We start from the raw sequence: 18,216 nt of genomic DNA on the forward strand, positions 1-18,216 counted from the left end.
TGAGAAAATGACATATGGTTCTTTCACCTTTGTCTTTTGCCTGTCTTGGAAAGAGGAGAAATTTAAGAGACGTGTCATCTTTGTAGATAAATACCAACATGACAGAAAGTTAATTAATTGAGCTTTGTTAGAGAGTTGTTTGATACCTTTTGTTAACATTTCTTAGTCCTTCAGTTATATTTGACCCTTTTTTTAATTTTGAAACATTCTTCTCCTCTTCTGGTGCTAGTCAGGTCGCTAAAGCAACTCCAATGATGCAGTTGGTGGGTCAGGGTAGAGCTTAATGAACAGCACAGTTGTCTGCAAATACATCGAATTCATCTTATAAGACAAAATGTTATAGATAGAGACTTCATTAAAGGAATGCTTGGTTTAAGAAGGTGAAGATAATGCCACTCTAGGCATATGATCTATTTGGAATGACTTTTCAAATGCTGAAAAAGTATTTTTTTTTTTTAATTTAAAGCACTTGGAAAGTTATTCCAAATTGACTATGAGTCGTATCACAGTAAGAGAGATTTTGATATGTTGTGTTGGTGCTACAAAGCGAAGAATTATTTGGAATGATTTTTCAAATGTTTAAAATTTTTAGTAATTTAAAGTAATTGAAAAGTTATTCTAAACTGACTCTGAGACGTATTACAATAAGAAAGATTTGATACGTTGAGTTGGTGCAACAAAGCAATTTGCTTTTGAATTCTAGTTAAGGGAAAGATCAAGTTGTGTTGGGGTGAGTAGGTGCTAACTGACACAATATAATCGTCAACTTTTGGCATACAATAAACATAACAAACTCATTAACTTTTGGCAACTTTGGAGGAATTTCAAGTTTCTCTGCTATACATTTTGATGTTATATATATACCTTTTCTACTTTGTGGTCAGGTCATATTTAAATTCTCACATATTTTCCAATTCTATACATACAAACAAACAAACCATGTAGCCATAAACATGAGGGCCATCGTTACTCTCTGCTAAACAAAATACTGATCATGGTTAATCTAAGAGAGAAAGTAAAGTTGAAACTTATCATTCTTGGGTGAATAATAAATACCCAGATGATACCTTAGACAGCCAACAGTTGGAAGATAACTCATGGAATGTGTTCCAGTTAGTTAGTACAGGGATTTTGACTTCAAAGAATAAAATAATATGCAACACGATCTCAATTGCAGGGTTTCACATATAAGAACAGAAAAGCTAAGGAAATCTACCATCTAATCACTTGTGTACATGAAAAATCCATCAGTTGAAGCAGAAGTATTATCTACCATTAAGACATCCTCCCCTCCTAAAGTAGATCTTAGGACTTAGTCAGCATTCTGTTTCTTTTTACTTTTTGTTCTTCTCTTAGTCTTACACTTCAAAAGTACAGCCTAGTCACCACTCTATTTCTTTCTTGTCAATCTTTTAGTCTTACTCCAGAGCTATGGCTTCTGTCGAGCAAAACCCGGCTGCATTGTTGATAACAGAAAAATGAGATGAATTAGATGTTGGAATGCGATTGAAGTCCTACTTGGTTAGATAAGGGGATGATCATGAGTTTACGAAGGAAGACAACTATCTCCAATGGTATGAAGTCTTTTGGGTGAAACTAAAAGTAAAGCCATGAGGACTTATGTACAAAGTGGATAATATCATACCATTGTACAAATATCTGGAGGTCTGTTGTCCTTAACATTGATGTTCAACAAGTTGGGAAGCAATCACAAACAAGTAAAGAAAGAAAGAAATAGTTGGATTCGTTTAAAAGATAGCCTGAAGTTTTCTGCTAGACCTTTAAAGCATCAAAATTTATAAAGTCAAAAGAGAAACTCTACCTGACGAAGCATAGAGGGAGCAGCTGTAGGAGGAGGCTCTGCAAGTACATGACTTCTGGTCTTCCTTCCATTTAATGTGGCAACAGATGGGCTATTAGTTGTTGTTATGTCCCAAAAGCTCCGTTTCTTAGCTGTTGGAGCTGGTGATTTGAAACGGTGGCTTGGGCTCTTCAGTTCACCTATGCTTGGCTCCTTTGGTCTTAAGCTATTTCTTGTCTCTACCCTCTTTACCCCTTCTCCTCTCACCAATCCTGGTGTTTTTTCACTTTTCTTCAAGAGCTCATTGATAAGATCATCTTTGTGCTTCAACTGCACAACGTGCTCTTTCTTCATCTTCTCAAGCTCTGCTTCTAATTGTTTCACTGTGCGGCGAAGCTCTCTAACTCCTTCCTCTGCTCCCTTCTTTCTAGATTCTGGTGTGAAACAGTTCCCATTCAAGAAGGATGATCTTGGTTTTCGTTTCTCATTTGGGTGAACAGATGTTGGAGGGGTTAGGAGAGATGTGGCTGAAGATGGGGTTGGAGAAGCAACTGCAGCCAGGGATTGTGCCTGTAATGTAAGTAACTTCTGTTGCTGGCGAGCCAACTGCACACGCAATTCACGATTTTCTTTCTGCAATTCGAGCAGTAGTTTAGCCTGGTCTGATTCAGATTCAGGTGCCTTCATTATTTCCTCATTTGCTTCTGCAACCTGCATTTATATCCAAAATATAAACAGCGATCAAATCAAGTCATTGCTAATGGGAAGTTTGACTTTTGCCACGGTTGTGCATTCAGGAGAGTAATTTTAGGACATTCTAACGAACCGAAATGAGGTATTATGATCTGCATAATAGGTTTTGAGTCCAAAATTTTAGATTTCATCAGTTACATGAAAAAACATGGTGAAATTAGAAGTAAAAAAGAAGTTTGTTGGTCATACCTTAGTTCTGATCTCTTTAGCACGATCAGCCCAATGAAGTGTATTTTGGGTTTCACCAAATGATAGGTTGCTTGGGCTAATATTTGCAATCATCACAGTGTTACAAGCTCCTCCTAATGAGTCCTTCAGAAGTTGTGTAAGTTTTGAATTCCTATAAGGAACGTGCTTCTTTCCTTCCACAAGGGCATTGATGCAACTACTTAGAGCAAGTAGTGATCTGTTTATGTTTGCACCCTCAAGAGATCTTAATGTTCTCTGATCTGTGGCAAGTGCCCTCTCTGACCCAGCAAGATCAATCAGTGAGAGCTTACCTACTCGGTTTACGACGTTCATTCCACCATCTCTGGCTCGATATTCAACTGTAACCTGCATATTGCAACAGCATAGGAACATGAGGAAGCTTTTTGGGAAAATCCTAAAGAGATCATGCACGAATTACCTGCAGTATAGCATGGGAACGCGAAGAAGTTTCGTTAACACGGGTCGGTTCAGTCGTTCGGTTTTGATTTCCTCGCTGAAGCAAGGCCATCACCTAGACAAAACCCATAAGAAATGTGAGACGTCCCTTCTCCATTTCATCAAATATCAAACTTCCAAAACTCTAAGGACTTAGAAAGTTACTTCATCTGTGGAGTACGCTCTGTATTGTGTAAGACCAGCAGCAACAATGCCCTGGAGTATTTGGAACAAGTAACAACCATTTAGCTGAATGGCAATCAAGATGTTTCAATTAAAAAACATAATGAAAATTTCAACTTCAAATTTTTGATGTATTTGTCCGAATCTCTGAGTTCATTCAGATGGATAAGATTGATAATATAGAAAATGCCATAAAACTCATTTCATCTTTGCAGCTAAAGAAATACAAAGAAGCCAGTTTCTGCCTGCCATTTGGTCATATAAAAAGGAACACAACTAACAGCAAGGAACGACAGTTGTTGGAATGCTTTAAACCTAAGTTCTATTCATATTTATATTATTTACATTATTTATAATTAGACTCCAGGGTTCTGCTGGCGCCTTTAGATTTATAATTTGATATTTTTTCTCTAATAATAAATTGCTAACTCCCTTTCTTCGTGGATGTAAATCTTTGAGTCGATTCTCTACTTTTTACATTTTTTGTTTATCTTTATTTGTCAATTTCATATCAACAGTCAAAAGCCTTAAAATTTCAATGGATTTACTGCAAGTCATACAATGTACAACGCAGACCTGCTTGTCTTCTCTGAGGACTAATGGCCTTCCTGGGGACAGCAAATCTCTGACTGTTTCATTGTAGACCTCAATGTAAGAGAGGTGGACTGTATGGTTCCCATCGCAGCTCCTCTGCCTAATCTTGGTGAAGAGATCTTTGATAGCCAAAACCATAACTCCAGGGTTCTCAACCGTTCCTAGCATTGTGTAGGTCTTTCCAGCTCCAGTGGCACCATAGCAGAACACAGAACCATTCCTTCCCTGCAGAACTGCTTCTACAAGCTCTGCTGTCCTGCACATTCAAATTCCATTTGAAGGGATTATAGTAAGGTTTAAAATGCAACAGAAATCTGAATTGAATTAGATAATGTGGAAAGATATGTCTGTTAACCAAAGGAAGAGAATTTAATGGAACCGTGAAATAAACTACATTAGAAGTCTCAGAGCTTTGTTATAAGCATTTGTTTCCTTTCATGCTTCACAAACCATGATGACAGCCAAAATTGGAAAAGTTATATACATATGCTAGTTCCAATATATTTACTAGTCTCTTTACTGGGTAATGAGAAAACATGATGACAGCCAAAATTGAGATTTCAAACACTGATTTGCACCATTTCTGGAAGGTTAAAGAAGGGTGTGGAAAGCAAGAACAAAGACAATATCTGCATGAAGAATGTGGAATTTGAAAGAAGACTCCATCTTTATGTTTAAGGCAGAAGAAAAAGCAAAATCATATCCAATTCCAAAGCAAAGCACAGTCAGAAAGGCAGTAGATGCCCATTCTTTTCTGTTGAACTTACGTGGTGGAGTAGACTTCTTGCTGATTAGTGGTATCAGGAAATGAAGCGTCGAAGGTAAAATGGCGTCCACGAAGCCTCTTCAGTCTCAAATAATCATTCTCATTAGCAAACTCTGTCAAATAAAGATCTCTTCTATTCACTATTTTAACACAACTCCTTGATCCCGCTTCCTTTTCCTTCTTAGCCATCGGTCTCAGCCTCACAAACACCAAAATCCGACTTTCTCCCAAACTTTCCTTCTCTGAACAACTCCTCAATTCCTCCATTTCTTGCAATTTATTACACCCCACATTCTCCTTCATTTCCACCACAGGCATTGAGTTCCCTAACGACAATTTCCTCACCACATTTGTCGACAAACCCGTCTTTTTTGAGCACGAAAAGCCGACAATCCTATCAGTTCCAACCACCATATTTTCTTTCGCATCAGCCATCGGCGGTTGGGGAAGAACATATGTTCTTGTAACAGTGGAATTAGGCATTGCATTTTCTCTCATTACATTCTCCAGCTTCTGCTCGTTCTCCTCTTTCTTACAAGAACCATTTAGCTCAACGCTCGGATGCGTTGTGAATCTTAGATCTTTCCCTTTTGGTGATGGTCTCTTAAGAGCTGCTGAAGCAAGCTTCTGCTGCTCATACAAAAGGGTTAATGCCTTCATCTTCTCTTTCAATCCATGGTGAAGATTTCTAGGTGGAAGATTCAGTTGCTGTTTTTCTTCTTGACCTGGAATTTGATCAATCTGTTCCTCGTTCATGATCTGAGACCGAGTTGAAACAGGCATTCTTCTCTTGGATTTTTCTCACTGCCCTAACACCCAGAAAAATCTCACTGACCCATTTCGAAAAATCTTCAGATAATTCAAACGGGTTTGAAATTTTTTCCTGGAAAGTGAAAAAATTCTGCGGGAAAATGATGGTAGTGCCCAATAACAGAGTAGACTGAAACAGAGCTCACGGAAGTTGAAACTAGGGAAGAAGGGGGAAAAATGAAGATCAAGTAATGTTTAATGTAGAGAATCTGAGCCGTTGATTTGATGGTGATGGACGGTTGATAGTGAAGCGGGGAAAATCAGTTTTTGAAGTTGGGTAAATGTGGCACTCCACTTTTTTTTATCCTTCCACTCACCATCACACAGTGGGCTTTTGAAATTACGGTGGCTGAGTGGAGTGGAAGGAGCAATAAATGGAGTGGCGGTAGAGATTTTTGCCTTTGAAAAATTTGAAATCATAAGTTCGTAACGGTCAAAAATTTGCCTTCAGATCCAAACGGTTTGTTACATTTGGAAAGCTGTGGGGTCGGCTTGGAATGCTTCTTACCGTATTGGATTACTCCTCCGCGCTTTAATTATATGAAATTCGAAATAATTAAAGACAAACTTTTTTTTTTTTGAAAGAAAAGTGGGGTTCTAGTGTGAAGCTAAGGTGCATATATTACTATGCATCTCACTTTATTTACCGTTGATGGAAATGGTTGGTGTTAAAAATGAACGTTGGTGATTTAAGCTTCTAAAGATCATATATTATAAGAGGTTGAATTTTTAGTGGTGAGTGGATGAATGATGACAAACATTACCATTTTCTTTTTTAACTTAAAATTTATATATTCTTGTCAAAATAAACATAGTTCAAGACATAATACTTGTACCATCAAATTCAAAGTTAGAGGTTTGATTCCCCTACCCCATGTATTTAATTCAATACCTTTACAATATATATATATATATTCTTCTCTTAGTCAGTGCATGTTTTGAGGTTTTTTGCTCATACCTTGGTGGAGATTTGACTTTCTCATGATTTCTTTTGTAGTTCCCCTTCTTTTGGTGTGGGGTTTAATAGGTTTTTCTTTAGAAAATTTTGGTAGATAGAAAAAATGTCAAATTATTTATAGAAAGAACAAAAAAAAAAAAAAAAATCGATAGGTATTGATAGACCTCTATTAGTGTCTATCGGTGATAGACTTTTATCAGTTTCTATCACTAATAGAGATGTCTAATCTCTTCGTGGGGACGGACCCTGTCCTGAACGGGGCGGGGATTCCCCGATTAGGTGAGGAATGGGGAGGAAGTGGGGAAATTTTTGTTCGTGAGCTAAACGGGGATAGGGACGGGGAATGTTCCCCGTTCTTGCCTCCGCCCCGCTCACACTCCGTTCTCCGTCCCGATGCCGGTTAGCCTCTATTTATTTATTTAGTATAATTATTTAATGTTATGTTATTATTAGTATGTAACGTTACACTTAAATTTCAAGTTTGATTGTTTATTGTCAAGATGACGAATATGTTTAAATTGAATATTTACATTTAGATTATATATGTGAATAATTTGATTTATATTTATTTCTTTCTACTAAAAAAGTTGATTAGTTTTTTTAGGCAAAAGTTTGAGTAATTTATCTTTAAATTCAAATTGTCATATAAAACTAACCATAATAAACAATTTAATGACAAAGTTAATTATTCAATTAAAATTTGTCCACATTAGTGATTTAAATTAATTGATTTTTTTTTAAAAAAATTAATGGAAAAAAATTCCCTACGGGGAACCTGATCCCCACAAATTCTCCGCGGGAAATCCCTGCCCCGATCCCCGTCGAAAATTTCACGGGAATGGAGAATGAAATGGGGACGAGGAATGACATTCTTGGCCCCGTGGACATCTCTAATAACTGATAGACTTCTATTAGTTTCTATCACTGATAGACACTAATAAAAAACTGACTTTTATCAGTCTCTATAAAAGAAGATTAAAATTTTACTATTTTATGTAAATAGTTTTTATTATTTTTTCTATTTTTGAAAATCTCTCTTTTTCTTTTTGTTGATTCTTAAGCAAAGTGTCTTTTGTTCGAGCAAGAAACTTGAAATCAAAAAGGGAAAAAAAAAACTATTTGTTTGTTTGTTAATTTACCTTTTAGCATTTCGTATGATTATGTTAGTATGAAACTTCATTTGAGGTTTTCTTCCACAAGTAAAAGCAATTCATGGAAAAATATTAACAATGAATCATTATTATTAGTTCATCTTTAAGGTAATGTTCTAAGTAGGGGTCTCATGACCACATTAATTAACTATTAAAATTTTAAATTATTTATAGTTCTGAATATAGTTTAATGAGATTTAGTCGTGCATCTTAACTCCTATATATATATATATATATATATATATATATCTTTATACATACATTCTTTTAGTGGTTTAGTCTTGACACTTTAAAAGGTACTGCAAAGGTTTAGACTGAATTTAGATCACAAGAAGTGTGTTAGATTTTTCTCGTTTATCGATATTTTATATAGATTTTTTTAAAATCAAATATTGATAAATATAAAGATTAAATTGTTGGCAATGGAAATTGCCTTAGTGGATGATAAAGAAGAAGCACTTTTTTTTTGGGGGTCCTTTGATATTTGTATTAAATTAGAAGCAAAACTTGATGATTTGTATGCCTCCAATAGGGAATATGATAACTAAATCACATTTGTTGGGATTGAGTGTTAAATAATTGTAGGCCTAAAACTAGTTATGATGAAGGTGCTTGTGCTCTATCTTTAAGCCCATGTCTAAGCTTTAAAGCAAAGGACATTTTGAAAAGCTACCAAATTAAATTATGAAAATTATTTCAACCATTCATGAATTAGGCTAATTCTATTTTTTTAATTAAATACTTACTTATTATAAAGAAATTTATATATTTTTTTTTGGAAAAGTATCAAATATATTTTATTTTGGATTACGTGTGTGAGTGTGTATATATATATATATATGAGTAAAGGTTATGTTAATTACATTGCTTCTTAAAGTTTTCTTTTTTAAAAGATCAATATAGTCATTATATTTGATGTCTCAATCAAATCGAAAAAATTACATTATTATTTTATTGTTTATTTATTTTTATGTTTTAATATGAGTAAAAATGTCGATAATATTAAAGAAAAAGTTTATTGTGTAATATAGAAGATAACTTTAAATAATTGTAATGATGGAACCAATAAGATAAATAGGTTAATGGAATCTCTCTATTACATCATAATGGAAGGTAGTTTTGCATGATTAATTTTAATAATGAGGACTTGGTTGGTGAACCCTAATATGGAATTTGACTTATTTAATAGTATTGAGTGTGACAACATTAAATTAAATAAGTATGATTTAAAAACAACCTTACATGACTAATGGTTGGATATCTATGGATTGTTTTTATATTTTTTTAAGGCAACTTATGATGGTTTTTGTAGTTGCTACAAATGAAATCTTAACATCTGCCTCACACATTACTATTTTTTGCATTATATTTTTTTTCCTAATTTGGAATTTATATGCAATCTATTTTTATTTCCTAATATGGAAAATCTCAGCAGAAGTATTTTGATCGATATTTTCCTTATTTATGGTGCATTGATAACTTGTAAAAATACAAGTTATTGTTCTCTCAAAGTTGGAATAATTAGGATCTTTAGTGATACAAACACACTCATTGTAGAGAAAAACGCATGAAATTTCATATATGTAGTCGACCCATACAAGTATCTTTTTTAGTAAAAGCTGCTTCACTAACGCATTTCAATGTAGGAATAAAAAAAATTATTAAGTGTTGCGGCCAATGCCAATGCAGGAGATGCGTCCAAGAATATTCGACACATGAAGGATACATTAGCTCGTGCATTTCTTGTCAAATCATCACTTGCAGACATGGGCATCTGACTGGCGGTATCTGAACATTTTAGAAGTGGTAGGTGGTTGCTCTAGGGTATGGAATTTAATGCAGGTCCAATTACCCAGTTGTTGAGATTTGCCTATATAAGGAGAAGCCACCTTCAGAATCAGTGTTAGACAATTTTTAGAGACAACCGGTTATAAACTTTTCTTTTTAGCACTAGTAGATAGCATCTGTTGTTTGCAAGCAAGTAATAGGGGGAAGATACCATTTAACCGTTGATCAAGAGGTGTCATTGGATTGAAGCTTGAGAGAGATATCTTCTTCGATTCCTCTACTACGTTGGTTGTAGCAAGCATAAAAAACAAGCCAAAGAGAACAAGAGATTGAACTCTCTGGCTTGACTTTTACTTTTCACACTTCACTTCCATTCACCATTTCATTTCACTAATATGAGATTGTTTGTACACACACTGATTATCTTTAATTCAATCTTAAATTTGACCATTTATCACTTCTCCATCTGTTTACCTTCAAAATTGTATGTGTTTGTGAAATTTTCTAACTTAATGAGAGCATGAAATCTATTACTTAAGTCTCTCTGATCAGTTAACTAAAGTAATTAAGTAGTTAAGTCACTTAAGAGAGCAATTTAACTATTGAACACATTAAGTTAGGGCGTGGAATAAGTCTAGAGATAAAGTTGCTCATGTCTTTTGCTTATTCTTTATGACCAACGTATGCACCCTAGAGATAGGATTACATGTGGCTTTTGCATCGAGAGATGCTGAACATTAGCATTAACTAAATTATCGAATTTTCAACGCATAACAAATACATTTAGATTGTAAACAATCATCTGTATCATCTTCATCTCATTCTCGTTGCACTACATAGACTTGCTAAACTTACCAAGCAATCAATGCATACCACTTACACCTAGAACCATTCATCCATAAATCACTTTCTCCTTCTGAACTCCTATTTCTTCTTGCATGCGTGCCATTAACTCAGTGTAAATAACCAACATTTCTCAAGTTAATTATGAAACATCTGTATTAGATAAAAAAACAAGGCATGCGTTAGAAGCATTCTAAAGTCCTTACGTTCGTCCCTGGACTTACTAGAAAACATGAGTTAGATTTATAATTGGGTTTGACTTGAGAGAATTTGTATGCATTCAGAAGGTGTGCACGCATCCACTACCAACGCATCCCCAGATTCTCTTACCTAGAGAGAAATCACTCTTTCATCAATCTCCATTCATCATATTCATTCATCACCATGCTCTTCCATCATTTTAAGCATGTTTAGAATCAAAATCACAAGGAAATCATGGATCTTATTTTGACAAAAAGAAATTTTTTTATAGAAATTATTTCCTTAATCGGCCACGTTTTTAAAAGAAGAATAATGACCCTTATTTAGGGTGGTCGCATTTGATCATTGTGAGCAGTGTATTTATTCTTGGTGGTTGTTTTGTTCAAAAATTTGTTTTTGATCTTTGTTCACCATTTTCCGTTGTGCAACATCATTGTGTGAATCGTTCAAGAGCGTGAAGATTATTCTGTCTTAGGGGGAGCCTAAAGCGCAGTTGAAGAGAAGGGATTCTCGATCTAAGGGGGGAGCATAAGACGTCATTCATAAAAAAAGGATTTCTCAAGCCCTAAGGGGAGCCTAAGATGTTATTTATTGAGAATGAAGTTCTCAAGTCTTAGGGGAACCTAAGTTCTCATGTGAAGGTAGTTGTTACAAAGAAGATAATCGCGTAGATAAGATCTCACACATTGTCGGAAGTCGAAGTGTTCAACATTAAAATTATTACTCTTAGGGGGAGCCTAAGTACAATTGAGAGGGAGTTTTACATCTAGGGAGAGCCTAGGTAATTTGTGGGTTGGGCTCTACGTGAGTCACTGTAGCAGTTGGTGTATTACAAATAAGTACTACGTTATAATTGCTTAACTCTTTAATATTAGTGGATTATCTTTCTTGGGCACACTGCCCCCTGAACATAGGTGGTTTATTGTCGAGCTGGGTTGCCAACTCCTGTGTTCATTTACTTGTTTTCTTGTTGTTAATATTTTTTTTGTTACAATGCTTGTCAGTGCTTTCCGATTAACATCCGTAATTTGAGTGACGAGTCAATCTATCATTTTTTTCAATTGGTATCAGAGTTGTTCACCTTTATCTTAAGTGCTTCAATCATGGCAGAATCAAAGAAGGTGGCACCACCACTTGCCCCCTTGTTCTAGATGGAACAAACTATTCATACTAGAAAGCTCGAATGACTGCCATTCTAAAAGCGATTGATAGTAAAACATGGAAGACTATAGTCACTGGCTGATCTCATCCAACCACCAAAACTGATGATGGCAAGGAAATCTTGAAACCAGAATTCCAGTGGTCTGAAGCTAAAGATGAAGCATCATTAGAGAATTCTCGAGCATTTAATGCCATATTTAATGGTGTTGATTGTAACATATTCAGGCTAATTAATACCCGCATCTATACAAAAGAGGCACGAGATATTTTGTCGGTTTCCCATGAAGTTGAAGGGAATGGAATTCCCACAGCAGAAGTGAGTGATTGCATTCATGTCTTAGAATTCATTTACAAACTTAACAAAAACAGAGAGGACAGAAACATGGATAAATATTCAACTTTAAGCATGCATTCTATTGTAAATTACAGAAACTTATCCTTGAAGAACTATTCTTCTCATTTTCTCTTTGGTGAAACAACGAACTTTTTGCCTTCCCTCGAGCACGAACTCCATGAACACATTAGGAAGTCCTTGAAGAACTTAGACATCACCACATTGGTTACCTCATTATTCTCAAGATTAGAATCAAGGAAAGTTGTGGGCTTCCTAAGGAACTCTTATTCAAGAGAACCAATGAGCGGAAGCAGGATCTTTCCAATTCCATTGTGAAAGAATAAATGCATTCACAAACATACAAGAACAATTATGCATTATAGAGAAAATTACAGCATGCTTTCTTACTAAAACAAAAGGAATTGAGAGACATACCTTTGAAGAACTCTTCTTTTGGGACTCTCTCTCTCTCGTGAGTAATTGTCAAGCAACCTCTCGCTCTCGTGACAATCATGAACTGTCTGATCCTTGAAAAACAACCCTCGACACTACCACTCGGTAACCTTGGTATTCTCGGAGTGAGAATCCACGAGGTGTGGACTCTAAGTGAATTTGGTGGAGGGAAGGAGGAAGTATACGATCGAGCTACACGATTGAGTAAGTGGGAGAAAGGTTTAGTCTATCGTATAGACAGTGGGTACTCAATTGTCTAACAATCTCTCGCTCGATCATTTAGTCTCTTGTGAGGGCTATCGTATAGTCTCTCGTGAGCGATTGATTAGATATCAACAATGAAGCGATCACTCGTAAAATGAAAACATTTTTCATTTTATTCTTCAGTTATTAAAACTAAAAATAACCTCCCACTTTCACGGTTAATGGAGAAAATAAATAACCAATAAACAATTATCTCATAATTGTTTTTATTATAAATAAATATAATAACTAACTTATCATATTATATTTATAACCTATAGTTTTAATATCACATCATATGTAATATTTAAACCATAGTTCTTTTCTCTTTTATTTAATATAAATCATACTTATATCAATTTCTCCAACTAATATATCTAATACATCAAATCAATTATATCACATATAATTGAACCAATTTAATTATATCATATATAATCAAATTACCTCTTATTAATTTGAACACTTCAAACTAACCCAAAAACTGATTCTCAACTTGAATCCATTGAGCTACCAAGGGGACCTTATGGACCTGTAATTTGAAGCTCCAACAGTATGTGAATAACTGACTAAATTCTTTAATCACAATATCCACTAAACTCTTTAACTGACGAGCACTCCACTAAAGATCGAAAACTGCACTCTTCGCATTACAGATATGTTTCTGTGTCCATTGGATATAACCAATCATCAGTATGATAACCCTTCACAGATCGCTCGTAAGTATAGCTGGATCAATTTATTGTTTTGCCCCTATAGTTACATTTAACTCCTTAAGTACCATTGATTTCTCCAATGAACAATACATCATAGTCCTACAATACACTTCTAGCTTGAATCATGATAACAACGAATAAGTTTTTGGTGCCATTGTCGGGGATTCAGAAACAAAACTAACCAGAAATTTTGCTTGTATCTTTTGTAGGAACACTTCAACCGAGGGAGTATTACGAGCTAAGCCTAAGCTTGTGAACGTTTATGAGTAGTGAGAGCACTCCTGAACTTATATACAACCCCGAGATTGAAAGAACCTTCCAACGAAGAAATCGATCTAATCGTTGTTGAAGGTTGAGGCAACAACTTCTCAGACAACAAAACAGGCAACAAGAAATGGCAGACAACCAGGAAAATCAGAACTTAGCTCAACAACTAGCTCATGCCGTGTAAAATCCGATCCTAATGGCGAACAGTAGTACGCGTCCCATGAGGGAGTATTCATCTCCTGTATTGTATGATTTCTCACCAGGAATCATATACCCAACGCCAGACAGGACAAGATTCGAGATGAAATCCGTGAGGCTGCAAATGCTCCAAACTGCTGGACAATTTGGGGGTAGTCGTGGAGAAGATCCTCACGCCCACATGAAACGTTTCCTGGAAACATGTAACTCTTTTGTGATTCTTGGAATCACCCCAGAAGCAATCAGGCTATCTCTGTTCCCCTATTCTTTGCGTGATAACGTAAAGCAATGGGTAAACTCACTGGAGCCTGGAGAAATCACAACCTTGGAGAAGTTGGTGGAGAAATTTATGCAAAAATACTTCCCACCCACCACCGACGCAAGAAGGCGTCGAGAAATCATGAACTTTGAGCAAGAAGAAGCTGAAACCTTAAGCGCCGCATGGGAGCATTTTAAAGGATTGGTCAAAAATTGCACGAACCATGGATTACTACTAACTATCTAGATAGAGACTTTTTATGGTGGATTGAATAGAGCATCACAGATGGTAGCCGACACAGCTACAACTGGTGGAATTATGGATAAATCTTACACTGAAGCTAAGGAAATATTAGACCGCATTGCTAAGCACAACATGGAATGGGTGGATGACACGTATGACACAAGAACTGACAGGAAGAAGAGATCTCAGAATGTTAATCTATCGATTCCAACGCAATAGCCACACTCTATGCATAAGTGGCTACTATGACCAACCTTTTGTAGAACATATCACTAGAGAACGCATCAAATCAGCAGAAGGTGAATCAGGTAGAAGCATTCGAGCAACCCATGGTTAGCTGTGTGGGCTGTGGAGATCCCCATTCCTACGCTGATTGCCCATAAAACCCGCAATCAGTATGCTTCATAAAAAATAACCCATTTTCAAATACATATAACCCTGGATGGAGGAACCATACAAATTTTTCTTGGATAGGAAATCAACAGGAGCACCACTAGGGGCGAACCAACAGCAAAGGCAAGGACCGCTGCCTGCATTCCAACCAATGCATCAGCCACACCAACAATTCTTTAATAGAGAAGGTCAGGCGTCGAGCTCAGGATCTCCGCTTGAAAATCTATTAAAGGAGTACATCGCCCAGAATGACGCGTTGCTGAAAAGCTAGGCGTCGTCTATCAAAAACCTGGAGATACAGGTGGGGCAGATAGCAAGTGAATTGAAGAATAGGCAGCCTGGAGTTTTGCCTAGCAACACTGCAACTCCTGGGAACAGAATGGAAAGAAGCAATGTCACGCGGTGACATTGCGAAGTGGAAAAGCTCTTGAAGAAAGAACCATGAATCCAAGAAGCAACAATCCTTCAAAAGAACGCAACACACATTCAATGGCATTAGAAGATCAAGAAGAAAGAATGCCTGAAACAACAAGCCATTAAGAGCGAAACACGTCTAACACGGGAAAACCTGTGGTGTCGCTGAACGCACCATTCCCTAGACGTTTGATGAAGAAGAATGATGAACAACAATTTAAGCATTTTCTTGAACTCCTGAGGCAAATGCATATCAATATTCCACTTGTAGAAGCCTTGGAGCAAATGCCAAAATATGTCAAATTTTTGAAAGATATTTTGACGAAGAAAAGGAGAGTCAGCGAGACAGAGGTAATTGCACTAACGCAGGAGTGCAATGCGTTAGTAAGCAGTAGACTACCCAAGAAACAAAAAGACCCTGAGAGCTTTACAGTTCCGTGCTCGATCGGAGGGTTGGAGGTGGGACATGCGTCGTGTGATTTGGGAGCAAGTATTAATCTCATGCCACTCTTAATCTTCAAGAAATTGGGAATTGGTGAAGCACAACCCACTTCTGTTACTCTTCAACTCGTTGACAGAACAATCAAGTACCCTGAAGGAAAGATTGAAGACGTTCTGGTAAAAGTTGACAACTTCATATTCCCAGCGGATTTTATCATCTTGGACTATGAAGCAGATAGAGATGTACCAATTATCCTTGGACGCCCCTTTCTAGCCATTGGGAAAGTTTTAATAGACGTGCATAAAGGAAAATTAACTATGTGCGTAGACAATCAAGAGGTGAAGTTTAAGGTGTTAAACGCATTAAAGTTCCCGGATAGTGAAGAATGTCAACTAAATAGAATAGGGTTTCCTGAAGAAGAAGTGACCCAAGTATGTGAGGTCCTTGCGTTGGAGGAGAACATGAAAGAACCAGAGCCGCCAAGTCTGAGTGAGCGACAGACGAAACCAACGCGTCCATCACTAGAGGAACCACCAGAACTTGTGTTGAAACCGTTACCTAGTCACCTTAAACACGCCTTACTTGGAACAAATAAAACCTTACCTGTAATTATTTCCGCAAATCTTATTGAACCTAACGAACATTCTCTTTTGTAGATGCTGCAAAGCACATGCGTGCAATAGGTTGGACGCTAGCGGATATTCGTGGCATTAGCCCATCTTATTGCATGCATAAAATCAGGTTGGAAGAAGGGAAGTCGGGATCGATTGAGCCTCAAAGAAGGCTGAACCCCATAATGAAGGAGGTGGTCAAGAAAGAAATCTTAAAATGGCTGGACACAGGAGTCATCCCTCCTATATCCGACAGCAGCTAGGTAAGCCCAGTCCAATGCGTTCCTAAGAAAGGGGGAATAACTATGATAGTCAATAGCAATAATGAACTCATTCCTTCGAGGACTGTCACAAGCTGGCGCATCTGTATGGACTATAGGAAGCTCAACGCGGCAACTAAGAAGGACCACTTCCCCCTTCCTTTCATTGACCAGATGCTTAATAGACTGGCTGGAAAAGAATTTTATTATTTCCTTGATGGATACTCTGGTTATAACCAGATTTTGATTGACCCAGAAGATCAGGAAAAGACAACATTCACCTATCCCTTTGGAACATTCGCGTTCAGCGCATGCCCTTTGGGCTATGCAACGCACCTAGAACATTCCAAAGGTGTATGATGGAAATTTTCTCTGACTTCTTGGAAAAGACCGTTGAAGTTTTCATGGATGATTTTTCAATCTTTGGAGACTCATTCCAATCATGCTTAGATAACTTAGAGGCTGTCCTCGCTAGATGCGAGGCAACAAACCTTGTGCTAAATTGGGAAAAATGTCACTTTATGGTGACTGAGGGAATAGTTTTGGGCCACAAAGTATCTAAAGCTGGGTTGGAAGTTGATGAAGCCAAGATAGATGTCATAGCTAAACTTCCACCACCATCAAATGTAAAAGCTCTACGAAGTTTTCTAGGACATGTTGGCTTCTACCGAAGGTTCGTTAGAGGATTTTCTCAAATTGCACGACCTCTGAGCGCATTATTAGAAGCGAACTGGCCCTACGATTTCAATGAGGACTGCTGTGACGCGTTTGAAACATTGAAATATGCGTTGACTACAACTCTGGTACTAATAGCACCAGATTGGACGCAACGTTTTATTCTCATGTGCGACCGAGTGATATTGCAGTAGGTACCATGCTGGGGCAGAAGAAAGGAAATTTGATACATCCCATCTCTTACGCATCCAAGACACTGAACGACTCTCAGGAACACTACACAACCACGGAAAAAAAAAATGTTGGCTGTAGTGTTTAGCATCGAGAAGTTTAGATCTTATTTAGTTGGTGCGTCAGCAACCATCTATATAGATCACTCAGCCATAAAGTTCCTGATGAGTAAAAAGGATGCGAAACCAAGATTAATAAGATGGGTGTTGCTATTACAAGAATTTGACATTGATATTCAGGATAGAAAGGGGACGGAGAATCAGATGGCTGACCACCTGTCCAGATTGGAAAATCAGGAAATACAAGATCAAGAAAATGAAATCAAAGATTCATTTCTTGATGAAAGCTTGTTCAGAATTGAAGGCAGGGAACCTTGGTACGCAAACATAGTTAATTACTTAACTACCAAGCAATTCTCTGGGAACTTCAACTCTCAGCAAAAGAAATGGTTAGTACATGACATCAAATTTTATTTTTGGGATGAACCATTTCTCTATAAACAAGGCCCAGACTTCATCATGCGTCGATGCGTTCCGGAGGAAGAGACACAACGCATCTTGGCTGAGTGTCATGACTCTCCTTACGGAGGGCATTTTGGAGGGCAAAGAACCGCTGCGAAGATTCTTCAAAGCGGATACTTCTGGCCCACCCTATTCAACGATGCGAGGGAGTATGTTCGTAAGTGTGACCTCTGCCAACGCACCGGGAATATCTCATCAAGGGACGCAATGCCCTTGAACAATATTCTTGAAGTTGAATTATTTGATGTCTGGGGCATTGATTTTATGGGAACTTTTCCCTTGTCCTGCGGTCAACAATATAT

General features: G+C 37.0%; 1 protein-coding gene and 1 pseudogene across 2 annotated transcripts; one reads left to right on the forward strand and one right to left on the reverse strand.

The window, feature by feature from the left end:
* Nucleotides 1-5,721, reverse strand: LOC120071125 (ATP binding microtubule motor family protein). 2 transcript variants are annotated; one of them, XM_039023195.2, is made up of 7 exons: nt 4,744-5,684; nt 3,959-4,232; nt 3,365-3,415; nt 3,183-3,275; nt 2,744-3,109; nt 1,823-2,512; nt 1-300 (listed from the first exon to the last, which is right to left on the reverse strand). In XM_039023195.2, the coding sequence occupies exons 1-7, from the start codon at nt 5,523-5,525 to the stop codon at nt 238-240; spliced, it is 2,319 nt and encodes a 772-aa protein (XP_038879123.1). In that variant the 5' UTR covers nt 5,526-5,684; the 3' UTR covers nt 1-237. The 2 variants fall into 2 exon arrangements, with proteins under 2 accessions (XP_038879123.1, XP_038879124.1); XM_039023196.2 differs by lacking the exon at nt 1-300 and adding an exon at nt 1,043-1,456 and having other exon boundaries at nt 4,744-5,721.
* Nucleotides 5,722-15,366: 9,645 nt separating this feature from the next.
* LOC150037576 (uncharacterized) lies at nt 15,367-17,356 on the forward strand (annotated as a pseudogene).
* Nucleotides 17,357-18,216: the final 860 nt, after the last annotated feature.

This window comes from Benincasa hispida, chromosome 2 (genome assembly GCF_027475165.1).
Source record: "Benincasa hispida cultivar pf3 chromosome 2, pf3_genome.v1.1, whole genome shotgun sequence".
Lineage (NCBI taxonomy): Eukaryota > Viridiplantae > Streptophyta > Magnoliopsida > Cucurbitales > Cucurbitaceae > Benincasa > Benincasa hispida.